Here is a 17936-nt window from a genome sequence, read left to right as displayed (position 1 = left end):
GCAAATATCCCTCTGTGCATCCTTTATATATAAGACAACGTCTTAAATATGCTCAATGTTAGCAAAATATTATCCCTGTCTTAGCGTATTAATATTATCTGACAGGGTGTCAGACCACGCTGCTGCAGCACTATTTATGCTGAGGCAATTGCAGGTTTCAGTATATAACCTGAGTGTGTAAATACAGACTTCAGGATCGCCTCCTGCTTTTTATCAGCAGGTTCCTTCAAGGTGGCCGTATCCTAAGACGGCAGTGCCACCTTTTGACAAACGTGTGAGCGCCTTATCCACCCTAAGGGATATCTCCCAACGTGACCTATCCTCTGGCGGGAAAGGGTACGCCATCAGTAACTTTTTAGAAATTACCAGTTTCTTATCGGGGGAAACCACGCTTCTTTACACACTTCATTCATTCATCTGATGGGGGAACAAAACAGTGGCTGTTTTTTCTCCCCAAAAATGAAACCCCTTTTATGTGGTACTTGGGTTCATGTCAGAAAATGCGTAACACATTTTTTCATTGCCGAGATCATGTAACGGATGTTCCTAGTGGATTGTGTATATGTCTCAACCTCGTCGACACTGGAGTCAGACTCCGTGTCGACATCTGTGTCTGCCATCTGAGGTAACGGGCGTTGTTTGAGCCCCTGATGGCCTTTGAGACGCCTGGGCAGACGCGGGCTGAGAAGCCGGCTGTCCCACAGCTGTTACGTCATCCAGCCTTTTATGTAAGGAGTTGACACTGTCGGTTAATACCTTCCACCTATCCATCCACTCTGGTGTCGGCCCCACAGGGGGCGACATCCCATTTATCGGCCTCTGCTCCGCCTCCACGTAACCTTCCTCATCCAACATGTCGACACAGCCGTACCGACACACCGCACACACACAGGGAATGCTCTGACTGAGGACAGGACCCCACAAAGTCCTTTGGGGAGACCGAGAGAGAGTATGCCAGCACACACCAGAGCGCTATATAATGCAGGGATTAACACTATAACTGAGTGATTTTTCCCCAAATAGCTGCTTGTATACATATATTGCGCCTAAATTTAGTGCCCCCCCTGTCTTTTTAACCCTTTGAGCCTGAAAACTACCGGGGAGAGCCTGGGGAGCTGTCTTCCAGCTGCACTGTGAAGAGAAAATGGCGCCAGTGTGCTGAGGGAGAAGCCCCGTCCCCTTTTCGGCGGACTTTCTCCCGCTTTTTCTGTGATACTGGCAGGGGTAATTTTACATCTATATAGCCTCTGGGACTATATATGATGTATATTTTGCCAGCCAAGGTGTTATTTATTGCCCTCAGGGCGCCCCCCCCCCAGCGCCCTGCACCCATCAGTGACCGAAGTGTGAGGTATACATGAGGAGCAATGGCGCACAGCTGCAGTGCTGTGCGCTACCTTGGTGAAGACCGAAGTCTTCTGCCGCCGATTTTCCGGACCTTCTTCGTGCTTCTGGCTCTGTAAGGGGGACGGCGGCGCGGCTCCGGGAACGAACACCAAGGTCGGGTCCTGCGGTCGATCCCTCTGGAGCTAATGGTGTCCAGTAGCCTAAGAAGCCCAAACTACCACCTGTTAGGTAGGTTCGCTTCTTCTCCCCTTAGTCCCTCGTTGCAGTGAGTCTGTTGCCAGCAGATCTCACTGAAAATAAAAAACCTAAATATACTTTCTTTCTAGGTGCTCAGGAGAGCCCCTAGTGTGCATCCAGCTCGGCCGGGCACAAGAATCTAACTGAGGTCTGGAGGAGGGTCTTAGTGGGAGGAGCCAGTGCACACCAGGTAGTCCTAAAGCTTTCTTTAGTTGTGCCCAGTCTCCTGCGGAGCCGCTAATCCCCATGGTCCTTACGGAGTCCCCAGCATCCACTTAGGACGTTAGAGAAATAAGATTTTAAACCTACTGGTAAATCTATTTCTCCTAGTCCGTAGAGGATGCTGGGGACTCCGTAAGGACCATGGGGTATAGACGGGCTCCGCAGGAGATAGCGTACCTAAAAAGAACTTTGACTATGGGTGTGCACTGGCTCCTCCCTCTATGCCCCTCCTCCAGACCTCAGTTAGAGAACTGTGCCCAGAGGAGATGGACAATACAAGGCAGGATTTAGCAATCCAAGGGCAAGATTCATACCAGCCCACACCAATCATACCATGTAACCTGGAACATACATAACCAGTTAACAGTATGAACAAAAACAACAGTAACGGTCCTAGACCGATGTCAACTGTAACATAACCCTTATGGAAGCAACAACTATATACAAGTTTTGCAGAGTTTCCGCACTGGGACGGGCGCCCAGCATCCTCTACGGACTAGGAGAAATAGATTTACCGGTAGGTTTAAAATCTTATTTTCTCTTACGTCCTAGAGGATGCTGGGGACTCCGTAAGGACCATGGGGTTTATACCAAAGCATCCAATCGGGCGGGAGAGTGCGTATGACTCTGCAGCACCGACTGAGCAAACGCTAGGTCCTCATCAGCCAGGGTATCAAACTTGTAGAATTTAGCAAAAGTGTTTGACCCCGACCAAGTCGCCGCTCGGCAAAGTTGTAAGGCCGAGACGCCTCGGGCAGCCGCCCAATAAGAGCCCACCTTCCTAGTGGAATGGGCCTTAACCGAATTTGGTACCGGCAATCCAGCCGTAGAGTGAGCCTGCTGAATCGTATTACAGATCCAGCGAGCAATAGTCTGCTTTGAAGCAGGAGCGCCAATCTTATTGGCCGCATACAGGACAAACAGGGCCTCTGTTTTCCTAATTCTAGCCGTCCTGGCTACATAAATCTTTAAGGCCCTGACTACGTCTAGGGATCTGGAATCCTCCAGGTCACGGTAGCCACAGGCACCACAATAGGTTGATTCATATGGAACGAAGAAACCACTTTAGGCAAAAATTGCGGACGTGTCCTCAATTCAGCTCGATCCACATGAAAAATCAAGTAGGGGATCTTGTGTGAGAGAGCCGCCAATTCTGACACTCGCCTTGCTGATGCTAAGGCCAACAGCATGACCACCTTCCAAGTAAGAAATTTCAACTCAACCTTGTTAAGCGGTTCAAACCAGTGTGATTTTAGGAACTGCAACACCACGTTCAGGTCCCATGGTGCCACTGGAGGCACAAAAGGGGGCTGGATGTGCAGCACTCCCTTTACAAACGTCTGGACTTCTGGAAGAGAAGCCAATTCCTTCTGAAAGAAAATCGAGAGGGACGAAATCTGTACCTTAACCGAGCCTAATTTCAGGCCCATAGCCACTCCTGTCTGTAGGAAGTGGAGAAAACGACCCAGATGAAAATCTTCCGTAGGTGCATTCTTGGTCTCACACCAAGACACATACTTTCGCCAGATACGGTGATAATGTTTTATCGTCACCTCCTTCCTAGCCTTTATTAAAGTAGGGATGACCTCTTCCGGAATCCCCTTTTTTGCTAGGATTCTGCGTTCAACCGCCATGCCGTCAAACGTAACCGCGGTAAGTCTTGAAATACACATGGCCCCTGCTGCAACAGGTCTTCCCTCAGAGGAAGAGGCCAGGGGTCTCCTGTGAGCATCTCTTGTAGATCCGAGTACCAGGCCCTTCGAGGCCAGTCTGAGACAACGATTATCGTCTGTACTCTTCTTCGTCTTATGATCCTCAACACTTTCGTGATGAGAGGAAGAGGGAATACGTAGACCGATTCGAACACCCACGGTGTTACCAGTGCGTCTACTGCTACTGCCTGAGGGTCCCGAGACCTTGCGCAATACCTCCGAAGTTTTTTGTTGAGGCGTGACGCCATCATGTCTATTTGAGGAGTTCCCCAAAGACGTGTTACGTCTGCAAAGACTTTTTGATGAAGTCCCCACTCTCCTGGATGTAGATCGTGTCTGCTGAGGAAGTCTGCTTCCCAGTTGTCTACTCCCGGAATGAAGACAGCCGACAGAGCGCTTACATGATTTTCCGCCCAGCGAAGAATCCTTGTGGCTTCCGTCATCGCGACTCTGCTTCTTGTCCCGCCTTGGCGGTTCACATGAGCCACTGCTGTGACATTGTCTGATTGAATCAGAACCGGTAGGTTTCGAAGAAAACTCTCCGCTTGTCGAAGGCCGTTGTAAATGGCCCTGAGTTCCAACACATTGATGTGTGGACAGGACTCCTGGTCTGACCAAAGACCCTGAAAAGTCTTTCCCTGTGTGACCGCTCCCCATCCTCGGAGGCTCGCGTCCGTGGTAACCAGGATCCAGTCCTGAATCCCGAACCGGCGACCCTCAAGTAGGTGAGCACTTTGCAACCACCACAGGAGGGACACTCTGGTTCCTGGGGACAGAGTTATTTTCCGATGTAAGTGCAGATGGGACCCTGACCACTTGTCCAGAAGGTCCCACTGAAAAGTCTGTGCATGGAACCTTCCGAAGAGAATGGCCTCGTAGGCCGCCACCATTTTTCCCAGAACTCGAGTGCATTGGTGAACTGACACCCTTTTCGGTTTTAGCAGTTCTCTGACCATGTTCTGGATGTCTTGGGCCTTCTCTATTGGGAGAAAGACCTTCATTTGTTCCGTATCCAGTATCATACCTAGGAACGGTAGTCGAGTTGTCGGAATCAACTGTGACTTTGGTAGATTTAGAATCCAACCGTGTTGCTGGAGTATTCTCAGAGAGAGCGCCACACTGCTCAGCAATTTCTCCCTTGATCTCGCTTTTATCAGGAGATCGTCCAAGTATGGGATAATTGTGACTCCATGCTTGCGCAGGACCACCATCATTTCCACCATTATTTTGGTGAAAATCCTCGGGGCCGTGGAAAGTCCAAAAGGCAACGTCTGAAATTGGTAATGACAATCCTGTACAGCGAATCTCAGGTATTCCTGATGGGGGACATATATGGGGACATGAAGGTACGCATCCTTTATGTCCAGAGACATCATAAACTCCCCCTCCTCCATGTTGGCTATTATCGCTCTGAGTGATTCCATTTTGAATTTGAATCTTTTTATGTACAGGTTTAGGGATTTCAGATTCAAAATCGGTCTGACCGAACCGTCCGGTTTCGGGACCACAAATAGGGTTGAGTAGTAACCTCTTCCCTGCTGGTGCAGGGGAACCTTGATAATCACTTGCTGTATACACAGCGTTTGAATTGCAGCTAACACTACATCCCTTTCCGATGTCGAAGCTGGTAGGGCCGATTTGAAAAATCGGCGCGGGGGCACCTCCTCGAATTCCAGTTTGTAACCCTGGGAAACTATTTCCAACACCCAGGGATTCAGGTCCGAACTGACCCAGGCCTGACTGAAAAGTCGAAGACGTGCCCCCACCGGTGCGGACTCCCTCAGGGGAGCCCCAGCGTCATGCTGTGGGTTTTGGAGCAGCCGGGGAGGACTTTTGTTCCAGGGCACCTGCCGCAGCAGGTGCTCTCTTGCCTCTGCCCTTACCTCTGGCGAGGAAAGAGGATCCCCGACCTCTTTTGGACTTGTGCGACCGAAAGGACTGCATCTGATAGGGTGTTACTTTCTTTTGCTGTTGGGGAATATATGGTAAAAAATTTGATTTACCTGCTGTAGCTGTGGAAACCAGGCCCGTCAGCGCATCTCCAAACAATACATCCCCCTTATAGGGTAGTACTTCCATATGTTTCTTGGAATCCGCATCACCCGTCCATTGGCGAGTCCATAAGGATCTTCTCGCTGAGATAGCCATGGCATTGGCCCTAGAAGCTAGCAATCCAATGTCCCTTTGAGCATCCCTCATAAATAAGGCTGCGTCTTTTATATGGGCTAGAGTTAGGAATACAGTATCCTTATCCATAGTATCAAATTGATCTGTCAGCTCATCTGTCCAAGCTGCAATTCCGCTACACACCCATGCCGACGCAATCGTCGGTCTTAGCACAGCACCCGTATGAGAATAAATACCCTTTAAGGTAGTTTCTTGCCTGCGATCTGCTGGGTCTTTAAGGGCCGCTGTGTCAGGAGACGGTAGCGCCACATTCTTGGATAAGCGCGTCAGGGCCTTGTCCACAGTGGGGGGTAATTCCCAAATCTCCCTGTCCTGCTTAGGGAAAGGGTATGCCATAAAAATTATTTTGGGGATCTGCGGTCTCTTATCCGGAGTCTCCCAAGCTTTTCCAAAGAACTCATTTAATTCATGAGATGTGGGAAAATTAATAATCTGTTTCTTTTCCTTAAACATGTGTACCCTTGTGTCGGGGACTGAGGGTTCATCCACAATATGCAACACATCCCTTATTGCCACAATAATACAATGAATAGTTTTAGTCACCCTAGGGTGCAATTTTACTTCGTCATAGTCGACACTGGAATCAGAATCCGTGTCGGTAGTAGTGTCTTGTGTTAAGGGACGCTTTTGAGACCCCGACAGGCCCTGTGAGTGGGTCCAATCTGAGGATTGACCGCCTGATGTCCCCCCTAAACCAGCCTTATCAAGCCTTTTATGTAAAGATGCCACACTTGCATGCAACGTATGCCACATGTCCATCCAATCAGGAGTCGGCACAACCGACGGGGACACACCACTCATTTGCTCCACCTCCTCCTTGGAGAAGCCTTCCGCCTCAGACATGTCGACACACACGTACCGACACCCCACACACACAGGGATTTACCTATAAGGGGACAAAACCCCAACCAGGTCCTTAGGAGAGACAGAGAGATAGAGTATGCCAGCACACACCCAGCGCTTAAAAACACTGGAATATACAACCAGATAGCGCTTTTATATGTTTATAATCGTAATCTCCACTCACTGCGTCGCCAAAGTGCCCCCCTCCTCCTTTTTGCAACCTGTGAAGATCAGCAGGGGAGAGAACAGGGAGCCAGCGTTTTTTCATGCAGCCTCTGTGGAGAAAATGGCGCTGGTTAGTGCTGAGGATCAAGCCTCACCCACCCGACGGCGGGCTTCGGTCCCTTCATCATATATTAATACAATGGCGGGGGTCCGCGGATTTACTGTCCCCCAGCCTAATCCACCTTATTTATGGCCAAAACGAGGTTTATTGCTCCCCAGGCCCCCCCCCCCCCCCTGCGCCCTGCACCCTTTAGTGCCTGCTTTGTGTGTGTGACTGGGAGCAATGGCGCGCAGCTTACCGCTGCGCGCTTACCTCATGAAGATCTGATGTTTTTTGCCGCCTGAAGTCTTTTCCTCAATACTCACCCGGCTTCTATCTTCGGCATCTGTGAGGAGGACGGTGGCGGCGCGGCTCCGGGACGAACCCCAGGTGAGACCTGTGTTCCGACTCCCTCTGGAGCTAATGGTGTCCAGTAGCCTAGAAGCAGTGCCCAACTTTACAAGCCAGCTCTGCTTCTCTCTTCTCGGTCCCACGATGCAGGGAGCCTGTTGCCAACAGGACTCCCTGAAAATAAAAAACCTAACAAAATTATTTTTCCACAGAAAACTCTGGAGAGCTCTCGGCAGTGCACCCATTCTCCTCTGGGCAAAACATCCAACTGAGGTCTGGAGGAGGGGCATAGAGGGAGGAGCCAGTGCACACCCATAGTCAAAGTTCTTTTTAGGTGCCCTATCTCCTGCGGAGCCCGTCTATACCCCATGGTCCTTATGGAGTCCCCAGCATCCTCTAGGACGTAAGAGAAATAAGATTTTAAACCTACCAGTAAATCTTTTTCTCTTACGTCCTAGAGGATGCTGGGTACTCCGTAAGGACCATGGGGATTATACCAAAGCTCCAAACCGGGCGGGAGAGTGCGGATGACTCTGCAGCACCGATTGAGCAAACATGGGGTCCTCCTCAGCCAAGGTATCAAACTTGTAGAATTTAGCAAAAGTGTTTGACCCCAACCAAGTCGCCGCTCGGCAAAGCTGCAATGCCGAGACGCCTCGGGCAGCCGCCCAAGTAGAGCCCACCTTCCTAGTGGAATGGGCCTTTACCGAATTTGGTAATGGCAATCCTGCCGTAGAATGAGCCTGCTGAATCGTGTTACAGATCCAGCGAGCAATAGTCTGCTTAGAAGCAGGAGCACCAACCTTGTTGGCTGCATACAGGACAAACAGTGCCTCTGTTTTCCTAACCCGAGCCGTTCTGGCTACATAAATTTTCAATGCCCTGACCACATCGAGGGACTCGGAGTCCTCCAAGTCCCGCTCAGCCACAGGCACCACAATAGGTTGGTACATATGAAAAGAGTAAACCACCTTAGGCAAAAATTGAGGACGAGTCCGCAACTCAGCTCTATCCACATGGAAAATCAGAGAGGGGCTTTTGTGAGACAAAGTCGCCAACTCAGACACTCGCCTTGCCGATGCCAAGGCCAACAACATGACCACCTTCCAAGTGAGATACTTTAATTCCACGGATTGAAGAGGCTCAAACCAGGGAGACTTAAGGAATTGTAACACCACGTTAAGGTCCCATGGTGCCACTGGAGGCACAAAAGGAGGCTGGATATACAGGACTCCCTTCACAAAAGTCTCGACTTCTGGTAGAGAAGCCAATTCCTTCTGAAAGAAAATGGATAGGGCCGAAATCTGAACCTTAATGGAGCCTAATTTTAGGCCCATATTAACTCCAGTCTATAGGAAGTGGAGAAAACGGCCCAGATGGAAATCGTCCGGAGGAGCATTCTTGGTTTCACAGCAAGACACATACTTCCTCCAGATAGGGTGATAATGTTTCGCTGTCACCTCCTTCCTAGCCTTTATCAGAGTAGGGATGACCTCGTCCGGAATGCCCTTCCCAGCTAGGATCTGGTGTTCAACCGCCATGCCGTCAAACGCAGCCGCGGTAAGTCTTGGAACACGCAGGGCCCCTGTTGCAACAGGTCCTCTCTGAGAGAAAGAGGCCACGGATCTCCTATGAGCATTTCCTGCAGATCCGGATACCAGGCCCTTCGAGGCCAATCTGGAACAATGAGAATTGTCTGTACTCCTTTTCGTCTTATGATTCTCAATATTTTTGAGATGAGAAGAAGAGGAGGAAACACATAGACCGACTGAAACACCCACGGTGTCACCAGGGCGTCCACTGCTACTGCCTGGGGGTCCCTTGACCCTTCTTGTTGAGGCGTGACACCATCATGTCTATTTGAGGACGTCCCCAAAGACTTGTTATTTCTGCAAAAACTTCTTGATGAAGACCCCACTCTCCTGGATGGAGATCGTGTCTGCTGAGGAAGTCTGCTTCCCAGTTGTCCACTCCCGGAATGAATACTGCTGACAGAGCGCTTACGTGATTTTCCGCCCAGCGCAGAATCCTGATGGCTTCCGCCATTGCCACTCTGCTCCTTGTCCCGCCTTGGCGGTTTACATGAGCCACGGCTGTGACGTTGTCTGATTGAATCAGAATCGGTAGGTCGCGAAGAAGATTCTCCGCTTGTCGAAGACCGTTGTATATGGCCCTTAATTCCAGTATGTTGATGTGTAGACAAGCCTCCTGGCTTGACCACAGTCCCTGAAAATTCCCGCCTTGTGTGACTGCTCCCCATCCTCGGAGGCTCGCGTCCGTGGTCACCAGAACCCAGTCCTGAATGCCGAACCTGCGACCCTCTAGAAGGTGAGCACTCTGCAGCCACCACAGGAGAGACACCCTGGCCCTGGGGGATAGGGTTATTTTCTGATGTATTTGAAGGTGGGACCCAGACCACTTGTCCAGAAGGTCCCACTGAAAAGTCCTCGCATGAAACCTGCCGAAGGGGATGGCCTCGTAGGTCGCCACCATTTTCCCCAGTACTCGAGTGCATTGATGAACTGACACTCTTTTTGGTTTTAACAGGTCTCTGACCATGTCCTGGAGTTCCTGGGCTTTTTCCATCGGGAGAAAAACCCTCTTTTGTTCTGTGTCCAGAATCATGCCTAAGAAAGACAGCCGAGTTGTAGGAACCAACTGTGACTTTTGTAGATTTAGGATCCAGCCATGTTGCTGCAGCACTCTCAGGGAGAGCGACACGCTTTTCTGCAACTGTTATTTTGATCTCGCTTTTATCAGGAGATCGTCCAAGTATGGGATAATTGTGACTCCTTGCCTGCGCAGGAGTACCATCATTTCCGCCATTACCTTGGTGAAAACCCTTGGGCCGTGGAAAGCCCAAACGGCAACGTCTGAAATTGGTAATGACAATCCTGTACAGCAAATCTCAGGAACGCCTGATGAGGAGGATATATGGGGACATGAAGGTATGCATCCTTTATGTCCAGAGACACCATATAATCCCCCCCTTCCAGGCTGGCGATGACCGCTCTGAGCGATTCCATCTTGAATTTGACCCTGTTCAAGTATAGGTTTAAGGATGTCACGATCCGGGTATCTGGACGCCATTTCTTACCCATCAGATGTCTCCTAAGGCTGGCTCAGCGCTCCAGGACCGGATCCCATCTGTTATCCTGATGTGTACATTCCTGTATCCTCTCCTGTCACTCTGAGACGCTGTCACAGTAAACGCCATATTACACCTGGCATGGCGTCTTCCGCGGCCTCCGCCGCCGTCCCTGAGCTTCTGCATGCAGAGTGTCTGAGTGGCGATTACGTCAGCCGCGGCCTCCGCTGTGTCCGCGTGGTTGGATGTGCACCTGTCAGCTTGGCGCCTCCTGTCTCCGGTGGTCGGCGCCGCCATTACTGTTTTCATTACCACATGGATTACAAACCAAACTTCCCTCCAAGTGTCTGCATGGGCGCAGCCATCTTGGATTCTGTCAGCTGATCATTTCCACCAATCTGTTCTCAGTATTGATAATCTGCATAATTGCCTAGCCAATCCCTTCCTTGCTGCAGGTATAAATACACTGTGCCTGAGCAAGGAAGGCGTCAGTGCTTTGGTTGTCAAACCTAGTTCCTGTTTGTCTCTCTCCTGTGATTGTCTTCCAGGTTCCAGCTCCTGTCTCAAGACTTCCACCATAGAGACCCGCACCAGCATTCCACCTGCGGTGTAGCCTGACTCTCCGATCCATTTTGGATTCATCTGTTTCCAGCTACAACTTTACCTGCTTCCAGCCCAGCTTCCAGCAGAGTACAGCTTCTCTTAAAGGGCCGGTGTCCTTTCTACAGTTTACCACTCTCCACCGGTATTATAATTTCACCGCTCTCAAACTCCTAACTTCAGCTCATATTTCATCGCTCCCAAGTTCATTTATTATTTAACTGGTTCCAGCCAGTATCCACTCCGTGCCAACAACAGTCTGGTTCCAGCCAGTATCCACAGCAGCCGTTTTATCTACAGCAGCCCAGCTTTTCCTGGAACACCAGCTGGTACAATCCTGGGTTATCTCCATTGCTACAGTCGGGCCTGGTAAGGACTTTCCATCTAGAAGATTATAAGAACTATCTCACACTACCAGTGCCCTGTGGCTCCTGCCACCATGTAGTCCCCAGGAACTGTATTTATTCTTTGCTGACTTTTATGTTTCTTTTACTGCTACTGTGATGCATGGAGTTTGTCATAAATAAACATCATTGACTTTTATTCAAGTTGTCGTGGTCACGCCTTCGGGCGTTTATTCTTCATGTTACTTACATGTCCAGGGGTCTGATACAACCTCCCAGGTTCCGGTACATCTCAGCCCCTACAACTGAGGCTGCCTCCCGTCAGCTCAGGCCCTCAGTTGTGACAAAGGATTTTAAATTCAGAATGGGTCTGACCGAACCGTCCGGTTTCGGGACCACAAACTGGGTTGAGTAGCACCCCGTCCCCTGTTGAAGCAGGGGAACTTTGACCACCACCTGTTGAAGACACAGTTTTTGAATTGCACTTAAAACTACCTCCCTCTCTGGGGAAGAAGCTGGTAGGGCCGATTTGAAAAACCCGGCGAGGAGGTACATCTTCGAATTCCAGCTTGTAACCCTGGGAAACAATTTCTACTGCCCAGGGATCCACCTGTGATTGAACCCAGACGTGTCTGAAAAGTTGAAGACGTGCCCCCACCGGCGCGGACTCCCTCAGTGGAGCCCCAGCGTCATGCGGTGGATTTAGTAGAAGCCGGGGAGGACTTTTGCTCCTGGGAACTAGCTGTAGCTGGCAGCTTTTTCCCTCTGCCCTTACCTCTGGCAAGAAAGGAAGATCCCCGTACTCTTTTGGATTTATGCGACCGAAAGGACTGCATCTGATAATGTGGCGTTTTCTTTGGCTGTGAGGAAATATAAGGTAAAAAAGCGGATTTACCTGCAGTAGCTGTGGAAACCAGCTCCGTGAGACCTTCCCCAAATAAGTCCTCACCCTTGTAAGGCAAAACCTCCATATGCCTCTTTGAGTCGGCATCACCCGTCCATTGGCGGGTCCACAGTGCTCGCCTAGCAGAAATCGCCATGGCGTTGGCTCTGGAACCCAGTAGGCCAACGTCTCTCTGAGCATCTCTCATATATAGGACAGCATCCTTTATATGACCCAAGGTCAGTAAAATGGTATCCTTATCCAGGGTATCAATGTCAGCAGACAAGGTATCTGTCCACGCTGCTACAGCGCTACAATAAATTGACTTCAAGGTAGTGTCCTGCCTGCGATCAGCAGAATCCTTGAGGGCTGCGGTATTTTGCGACGGCAGCGCAACCTTTTTGGATAAGCGTGTTAACGCTTTCTCCACCCTGGGGGAGGATTCCCACCGTATCCTGTCCTTAGCCGGGAAAGGATACGCCATAAGAATCCGTTTGGGAATCTGCAGTTTCTTGTCTAGAGTTTCCCAAGCCCTTTCAAACAACTCATTTAACTTATGGGAAGGGGGGAAAGTAACCTCAGGTTTCTTTTCTTTAAACATGTGGACCCTCGTGTCAGGTACAGAGGGGTCATCCGTGATATGCAACACATCTTTTATTGCAATAATCATATAATGAATACTTTTTGCCAACTTTGGCTGCAACCTTGCATCATCGTAGTCGACACTGGAGTCAGAATCCTTGTCGGTATCAGTGTCTGCTACTTGGGATAGTGGGCGCTTCTGAGACCCAGAAGGGCCTTGTGACATAGTAAAAGGCAAGGATGGACTCCCTGCATTTTCCCTGGACTCCGCTTTGTCCAACCTTTTATGTAATAAATTCACATTTGCATTTTAAACATTCCACATATCCAACCAATCAGGTGTCGGCGTTGCCGACGGAGACACCACACTAATTTACTCCACCTCCTCCCTAAAAGAGCCTTCCGCTTCAGACATGCCGACACACACGTACCGACACCCCCACACACTCAGGGAAATCTGTAATCTGGAGACAGTTCCCCACAAAGGCCCTTTGGAGAGACAGAGAGAGAGTATGCCAGCACACACCCAGCGCCAAATGACCCTGGAAACACAATTCCCAGATATACAGCGCTTTTTTATATATGTTAAATATACACTGACTGCGCCAAATATATGTGCCCCCCCCCTCTTTGAAAGCCCTCTGTCACCGTGTTCAGCAGGGGAGAGTCCGGGGAGCCAGCTTCTCAGCAGCGTGCTGTAGAGAAAATGGCGCTGGTTAGTGCTGTGGAATCAAGCTCCGCCCCCTCAGCGGCAGGCTTCGGTCCCGCTCAAAAATACAACAAACTGGCTGGGGATCGTATATATTAATGCCTCAGCCTTATATACCGTTAATAATGCCAGCCAAGAGGTTTATTGCTGCCCAGGGCGCCCCCCCTGCGCCCTGCACCCATCCGTGCCTGTATTGTGTGCGTGTGGGAGCAAAGGCGCGCAGCGTTACCTCAGTGAAGATCAGAAGTCTTCTGCCGCCTTTGAAGTCTTCTTTCTTCTTATACTCACGCGGCTTCTATCTTCCGGCTCTGCAAGGAGGACGGCGGCGCGGCTCTGGGACGAACGGCTAGGGTGAGACCTGCGTTCCAATCCATCTGGAGCTAATGGTGTTCAGTAGCCTAAGAAGCAGAGCCTATCACTTATGTAGGTCTGCTTCTCTCTCCTCAGTCCCACGACGCAGGGAGCTTGTTGCCAGCAGGTCTCCCTGAAAATAAAAAACCTAACAAAATTCTTTTTACAGAGAAACTCAGGAGAGTTCCCCTGCAGTGCACCCAGTCTCCTCTGGGCACAGGATCTAACTGAGGTCTGGAGGAGGGGCATAGAGGGAGGAGCCAGTGCACACCCATTCTAAAGTTCTTTATAGTGCCCATGTCTCCTGCGGAGCCCGTCTATACCCCATGGTCCTTACGGAGTCCCCAGCATCCTCTAGGATGTAAGAGAAATTAACCTTAGTGTGCATGTGTGTACATGTGGTAGGGAATATAGACTGGAAGTTCCACTGAGACAGGGACTGACAAGCACTACAGTGGCATAATGCAAGGAGCCAACAGGATTGGGAGGATGCCAATAGGGGCACTGAGAGTTGGAGTAGAATACTGACGCCAGTAGACTACAGCGCCAGATCTTTGTAGTTAGAGCTATACACTTCCATTTACAGTGCATCTTTTGCCCCCCAGCGGCACATCCACTTGATCATTAGGGGTCTATTCATGCAGCAGAGAAAAGCCCTGTTTTGCGGTAAACAGGGCTTTTCTCTGCTTACCGCAATTCACAGAGCGGGTTACCGTGGAGAAGTCCCTGACTTCCCCAGCGGCACCCCCGCTCTGTGGCTGAATCGCATCACCATACGTTTGTATGGTGACTGCAATTCATGTAGGAACGGAAAGCCCAGCTTTCCGTTACCCTTCGCAAAACCTCATCGCCATCTCAGACAGGCGATGGGGAGGCTTGTACAGAAGAAGAGCAATGAAGACGTCCGTCTCCTGCCTTCTCGCCGCCCCCTTCCGTGACAAGAGCCAATCAGAGGAGCCCAGTGCATATGCATTTGCATATGCCGGGTCACCTCCTCCTTGCTGCCCTTGCCCGCCGCTGGAGGTCTCGTTTCCCCGGCGCATGCGCAGATGACACCTGGAGGCAGGAGGGACACACTGCGCATGTGCAGAAGATCCCAGCCGCGGTATGAAGAGAGAAGACTGGGGAAGCCGGGATCGCGGAACAGCCGGATACCGCATCGCATCAGGGAACAGGTAAGTATTAATGAATTGCGTTAAACATCTGAAAAAACCCCTGAAATAAGAATGCGATGTTTAGTGATAAGTTAAACATAAACATCGCATTCTTACATGAATAGACCCCTTAGGGAGAAGTTCCTCAAAGAACAACCAGCCTCAGGGCCAGAGGTGTATCTAGAGTGGGGCGAGAAGGGCACACACCCTGTGCGCCGTGGCAGGTCTGTCAGAGGAGGTGCTGCTAGCCAGGGCAGTGTACCCGGCAGAAGTGCCTGGTGTGAATCGGTTAGCGGGTATTGCAGGACGGCGCCAGGCTGGAACCTGGCTTAAAGTGTCTTTGGCTGGACTCCGGAGACTCCGACAGCCCTCAGCTGTGGTACTGTGTCGGTGACATCACTGTCAGTGAGTCACCAGCAGCCCTCTCTGCTAAGATATCACGTACCCTGCCTCCTCCTTTGTTACCTCTGCTGCCGGCTACAGAGGAGGGGGCCCAGAAGGATCCTGCACATGGGTCTCCTCCTCTCTAGAAATGCCCCTTCTATGGGGCAGTGTGTATGTGTGAGGCTATGGGGGCAGTGTGTGTAGGAGGGGGGGCATATATTTACTGGGAACACTACAGTGTGGCATAATGGGGTGCTACTGTGTGACCCCTAACAGGTCACGTTTACCAGGTCCCCTACCAGCTGCACAGGTGTGCTACCATCTGTCACATTCTATAGATCAGGGGTGGGGAACCTCCGTCCCACGGGCCGTATAAGGCCCGCAAAGCCAATTGATCCAGCCCGGCCACCAGCTGCTGTGTGTGACAGGGGAGGAGAGCGCAGCGTGCGCCTCTCCTGCCCCTTTGTGCTCAGTCTGGCCGCGGCGGCATGTGTCATCTGCAGGGAGGAGAGCGCAGCTATGTCCAGCGGCGGCGTGCAGGATCTCAAACCAGCCGCCGGTTCATGAGCCAATCAGAGCTTGCGGACCGGCAGCCAATCAGGAACTGCCGCTGCCGGTCTGCAAGTTCTGATTGGCTTACGGACCGGCGGCTGGTTTGAGGTCCTACACGCCGCCGCTGGATATAGCTGCGCTCTCCTTCCTGCAGATGACACACGCCGCCGCCGCCGGACTGAGCACAAAGGGGCAGGAGAAGGCCAGCAGCACTGGAGCATGTGTGTACCTGGCACTATGGGGGCATATCTGACACTGTGGGGGCATATCTGTATCTGGCACTGTGGGGGCATATGTGTATCTGGCGGTGCACTACTGGCGGCTTATGTGTATCTGGCACTGTGGCGGCATATGTGTATCTGGCGGTGCACTACTGGCGGCTTATGTGTCTCTGGCACTGTGACGGCATATGTGTATCTGGCGGTGCACTACTGGCGGCATATGCGTATGTAGCGGCATATGTGTATCTGGCAGTGCACTACTGGGAGCAGGCTAATTTTAAGTTGATAATTTTTTCGTATGGCCCCCAAAGGATTTTATAAACATCTAAATGGCCCTTGGTAGAAACAAGGTTCCCCACCCCTGCTATAGCTCCACAGGTGACCTGTGAAACATGATCTGTTTGGGGTCCTGAGTAAAGTTTGACTACTACTGACTTAACCTAAATGTTCTCAATAAAAAGAACTGTGGCCCGTCAGCTGTAGTGGGACTACAAGACTAAGAGGTCTATTCATGTAAGAATGCGATGTTTATGTTTAACTTATCACTAAACATCGCATTCTTATTTCAGGGTTTTTTTGAGATTTCTAACGCAATTCATTAATACTTACCTGTTCCGTGATGCGATGCGGTATCCGGCTTTTCCGCGATCCCGGCTTATCTAGTCTTCTCTCTTCATACTGCGGCTGGGGTCTTCTGCACATGCGCAGTGTCCCCGCCCCCCCCCTGCCTCCAGGTGTCATCTGCACATGCGCCGGGGAAACGAGACCTCCAGCGGCGGGCAAGGGCAGCAAGAAGGAGGTGACCCAGCATATGCAAATGCATATGACCTTGGCTCCTCTGATTGGCTCTTGTCACGGAAGGGGGCGGGGAGAAGGCAGGAGATGGACGTTTTCACTGCTCTTCTCCTGTACAAGCCTCCCCATCGCCTGTCTGAGATGGCGATGGGGTTTTGCGAAGGGTAACGGAAAGCTGGGCTTTCCGTTCCTACATGAATTGCAGTCACCATACAAACGTATGGTGATGCAATTCAGCCACAGAGCGGGGGTGCCGCTGGGGAAGTCAGGGACTTTTCCACGGTAACCTGCTCTGTGAATTGCGGTAAGCAGAGAAAAGCCCTGTTTACCGCAAAACAGCGCTTTTCTCTGCTGCATGAATAGACCCCTAAAGATCTAGGAAAAGCCAGATGCCCCATAAATACACACATGGCTTTTTCAATGTATTTAGTATATATCAGTCAGGATCCGGCTTTTACCCACATTCCATCATATGCGTGGGTTATAGACTATAGTGCAGATGACACCTGGAGGGGCGGGGGTCTTCTGCGCATGTGCAGAAGACCCCAGCCGCGGTATGAAGAGAGAAGACTGGAGAAGCCGGGATCGCGGAACAGCCGGATACCGCATCGCATCAGGGAACAGGTAAGTATTAATGAATTGCGTTAGAAATCTGAAAAAAACCCTGAAATAAGAATGCGATGTTTAGTGAATAGACCCCTTAGTATGGATGATGGATCCGTCTTTTTTCTTCTATCCTTTCGGATGACGCATATCTCATACAGAAGCCGGCCAGTCACGTCGCCTTTTGCCTGATTTATGATAAGGTGATGAGACGTGTAGGCTATAGGGGACACTTACCTGTCCGGCACTCGCAGGTGGTGGAATCATATGCTGTTTCCGCCGCGTTTGGTTTCCATGGATACCCAGACGCAGCCTGGGGTCCTTAAATTAGTATCGCCTCTTAACCGCCGGTAACAATATATATGTATCTCAAGATGTATTAATCGGTTCCACTGGCGGCCACGTTTGCAGGTTTGGGCATACATGTGGTGTTTGCATACTAACATCTGCTACCTGTAGCGTACATTTGGCTCAGGCAATATCAGGGCAGCTCACGTAGAGAACGC

The 17936-nt window shown here is 50.7% G+C and overlaps 1 protein-coding gene across 6 annotated transcripts in view; it reads right to left on the bottom strand.

Moving 5' to 3' along the window:
- Positions 1-17911, bottom strand: part of IQCG (IQ motif containing G) — a 108538-nt gene extending 90627 nt beyond the window's left edge. For 3 of the 6 annotated variants that reach the window (XM_063916563.1, XM_063916568.1, XM_063916569.1), the window contains exon 1: positions 17895-17911. In XM_063916563.1, coding sequence (XP_063772633.1) covers positions 17895-17896 — 2 coding nt within the window. In that variant the 5' untranslated portion in view covers positions 17897-17911. Of the gene's footprint in view, positions 1-17289; positions 17307-17667; positions 17769-17894 lie in introns of those variants that run through there. The other 3 variants (XM_063916567.1, XM_063916566.1, XM_063916565.1) reach the window with 3 other exon arrangements.
- Positions 17912-17936: the final 25 nt, after the last annotated feature.

Source organism: Pseudophryne corroboree, chromosome 4 (genome assembly GCF_028390025.1).
Source record: "Pseudophryne corroboree isolate aPseCor3 chromosome 4, aPseCor3.hap2, whole genome shotgun sequence".
In the NCBI taxonomy this organism is placed as follows: domain Eukaryota; kingdom Metazoa; phylum Chordata; class Amphibia; order Anura; family Myobatrachidae; genus Pseudophryne; species Pseudophryne corroboree.
This window is presented reverse-complemented; position numbering and strand designations above follow the sequence as displayed.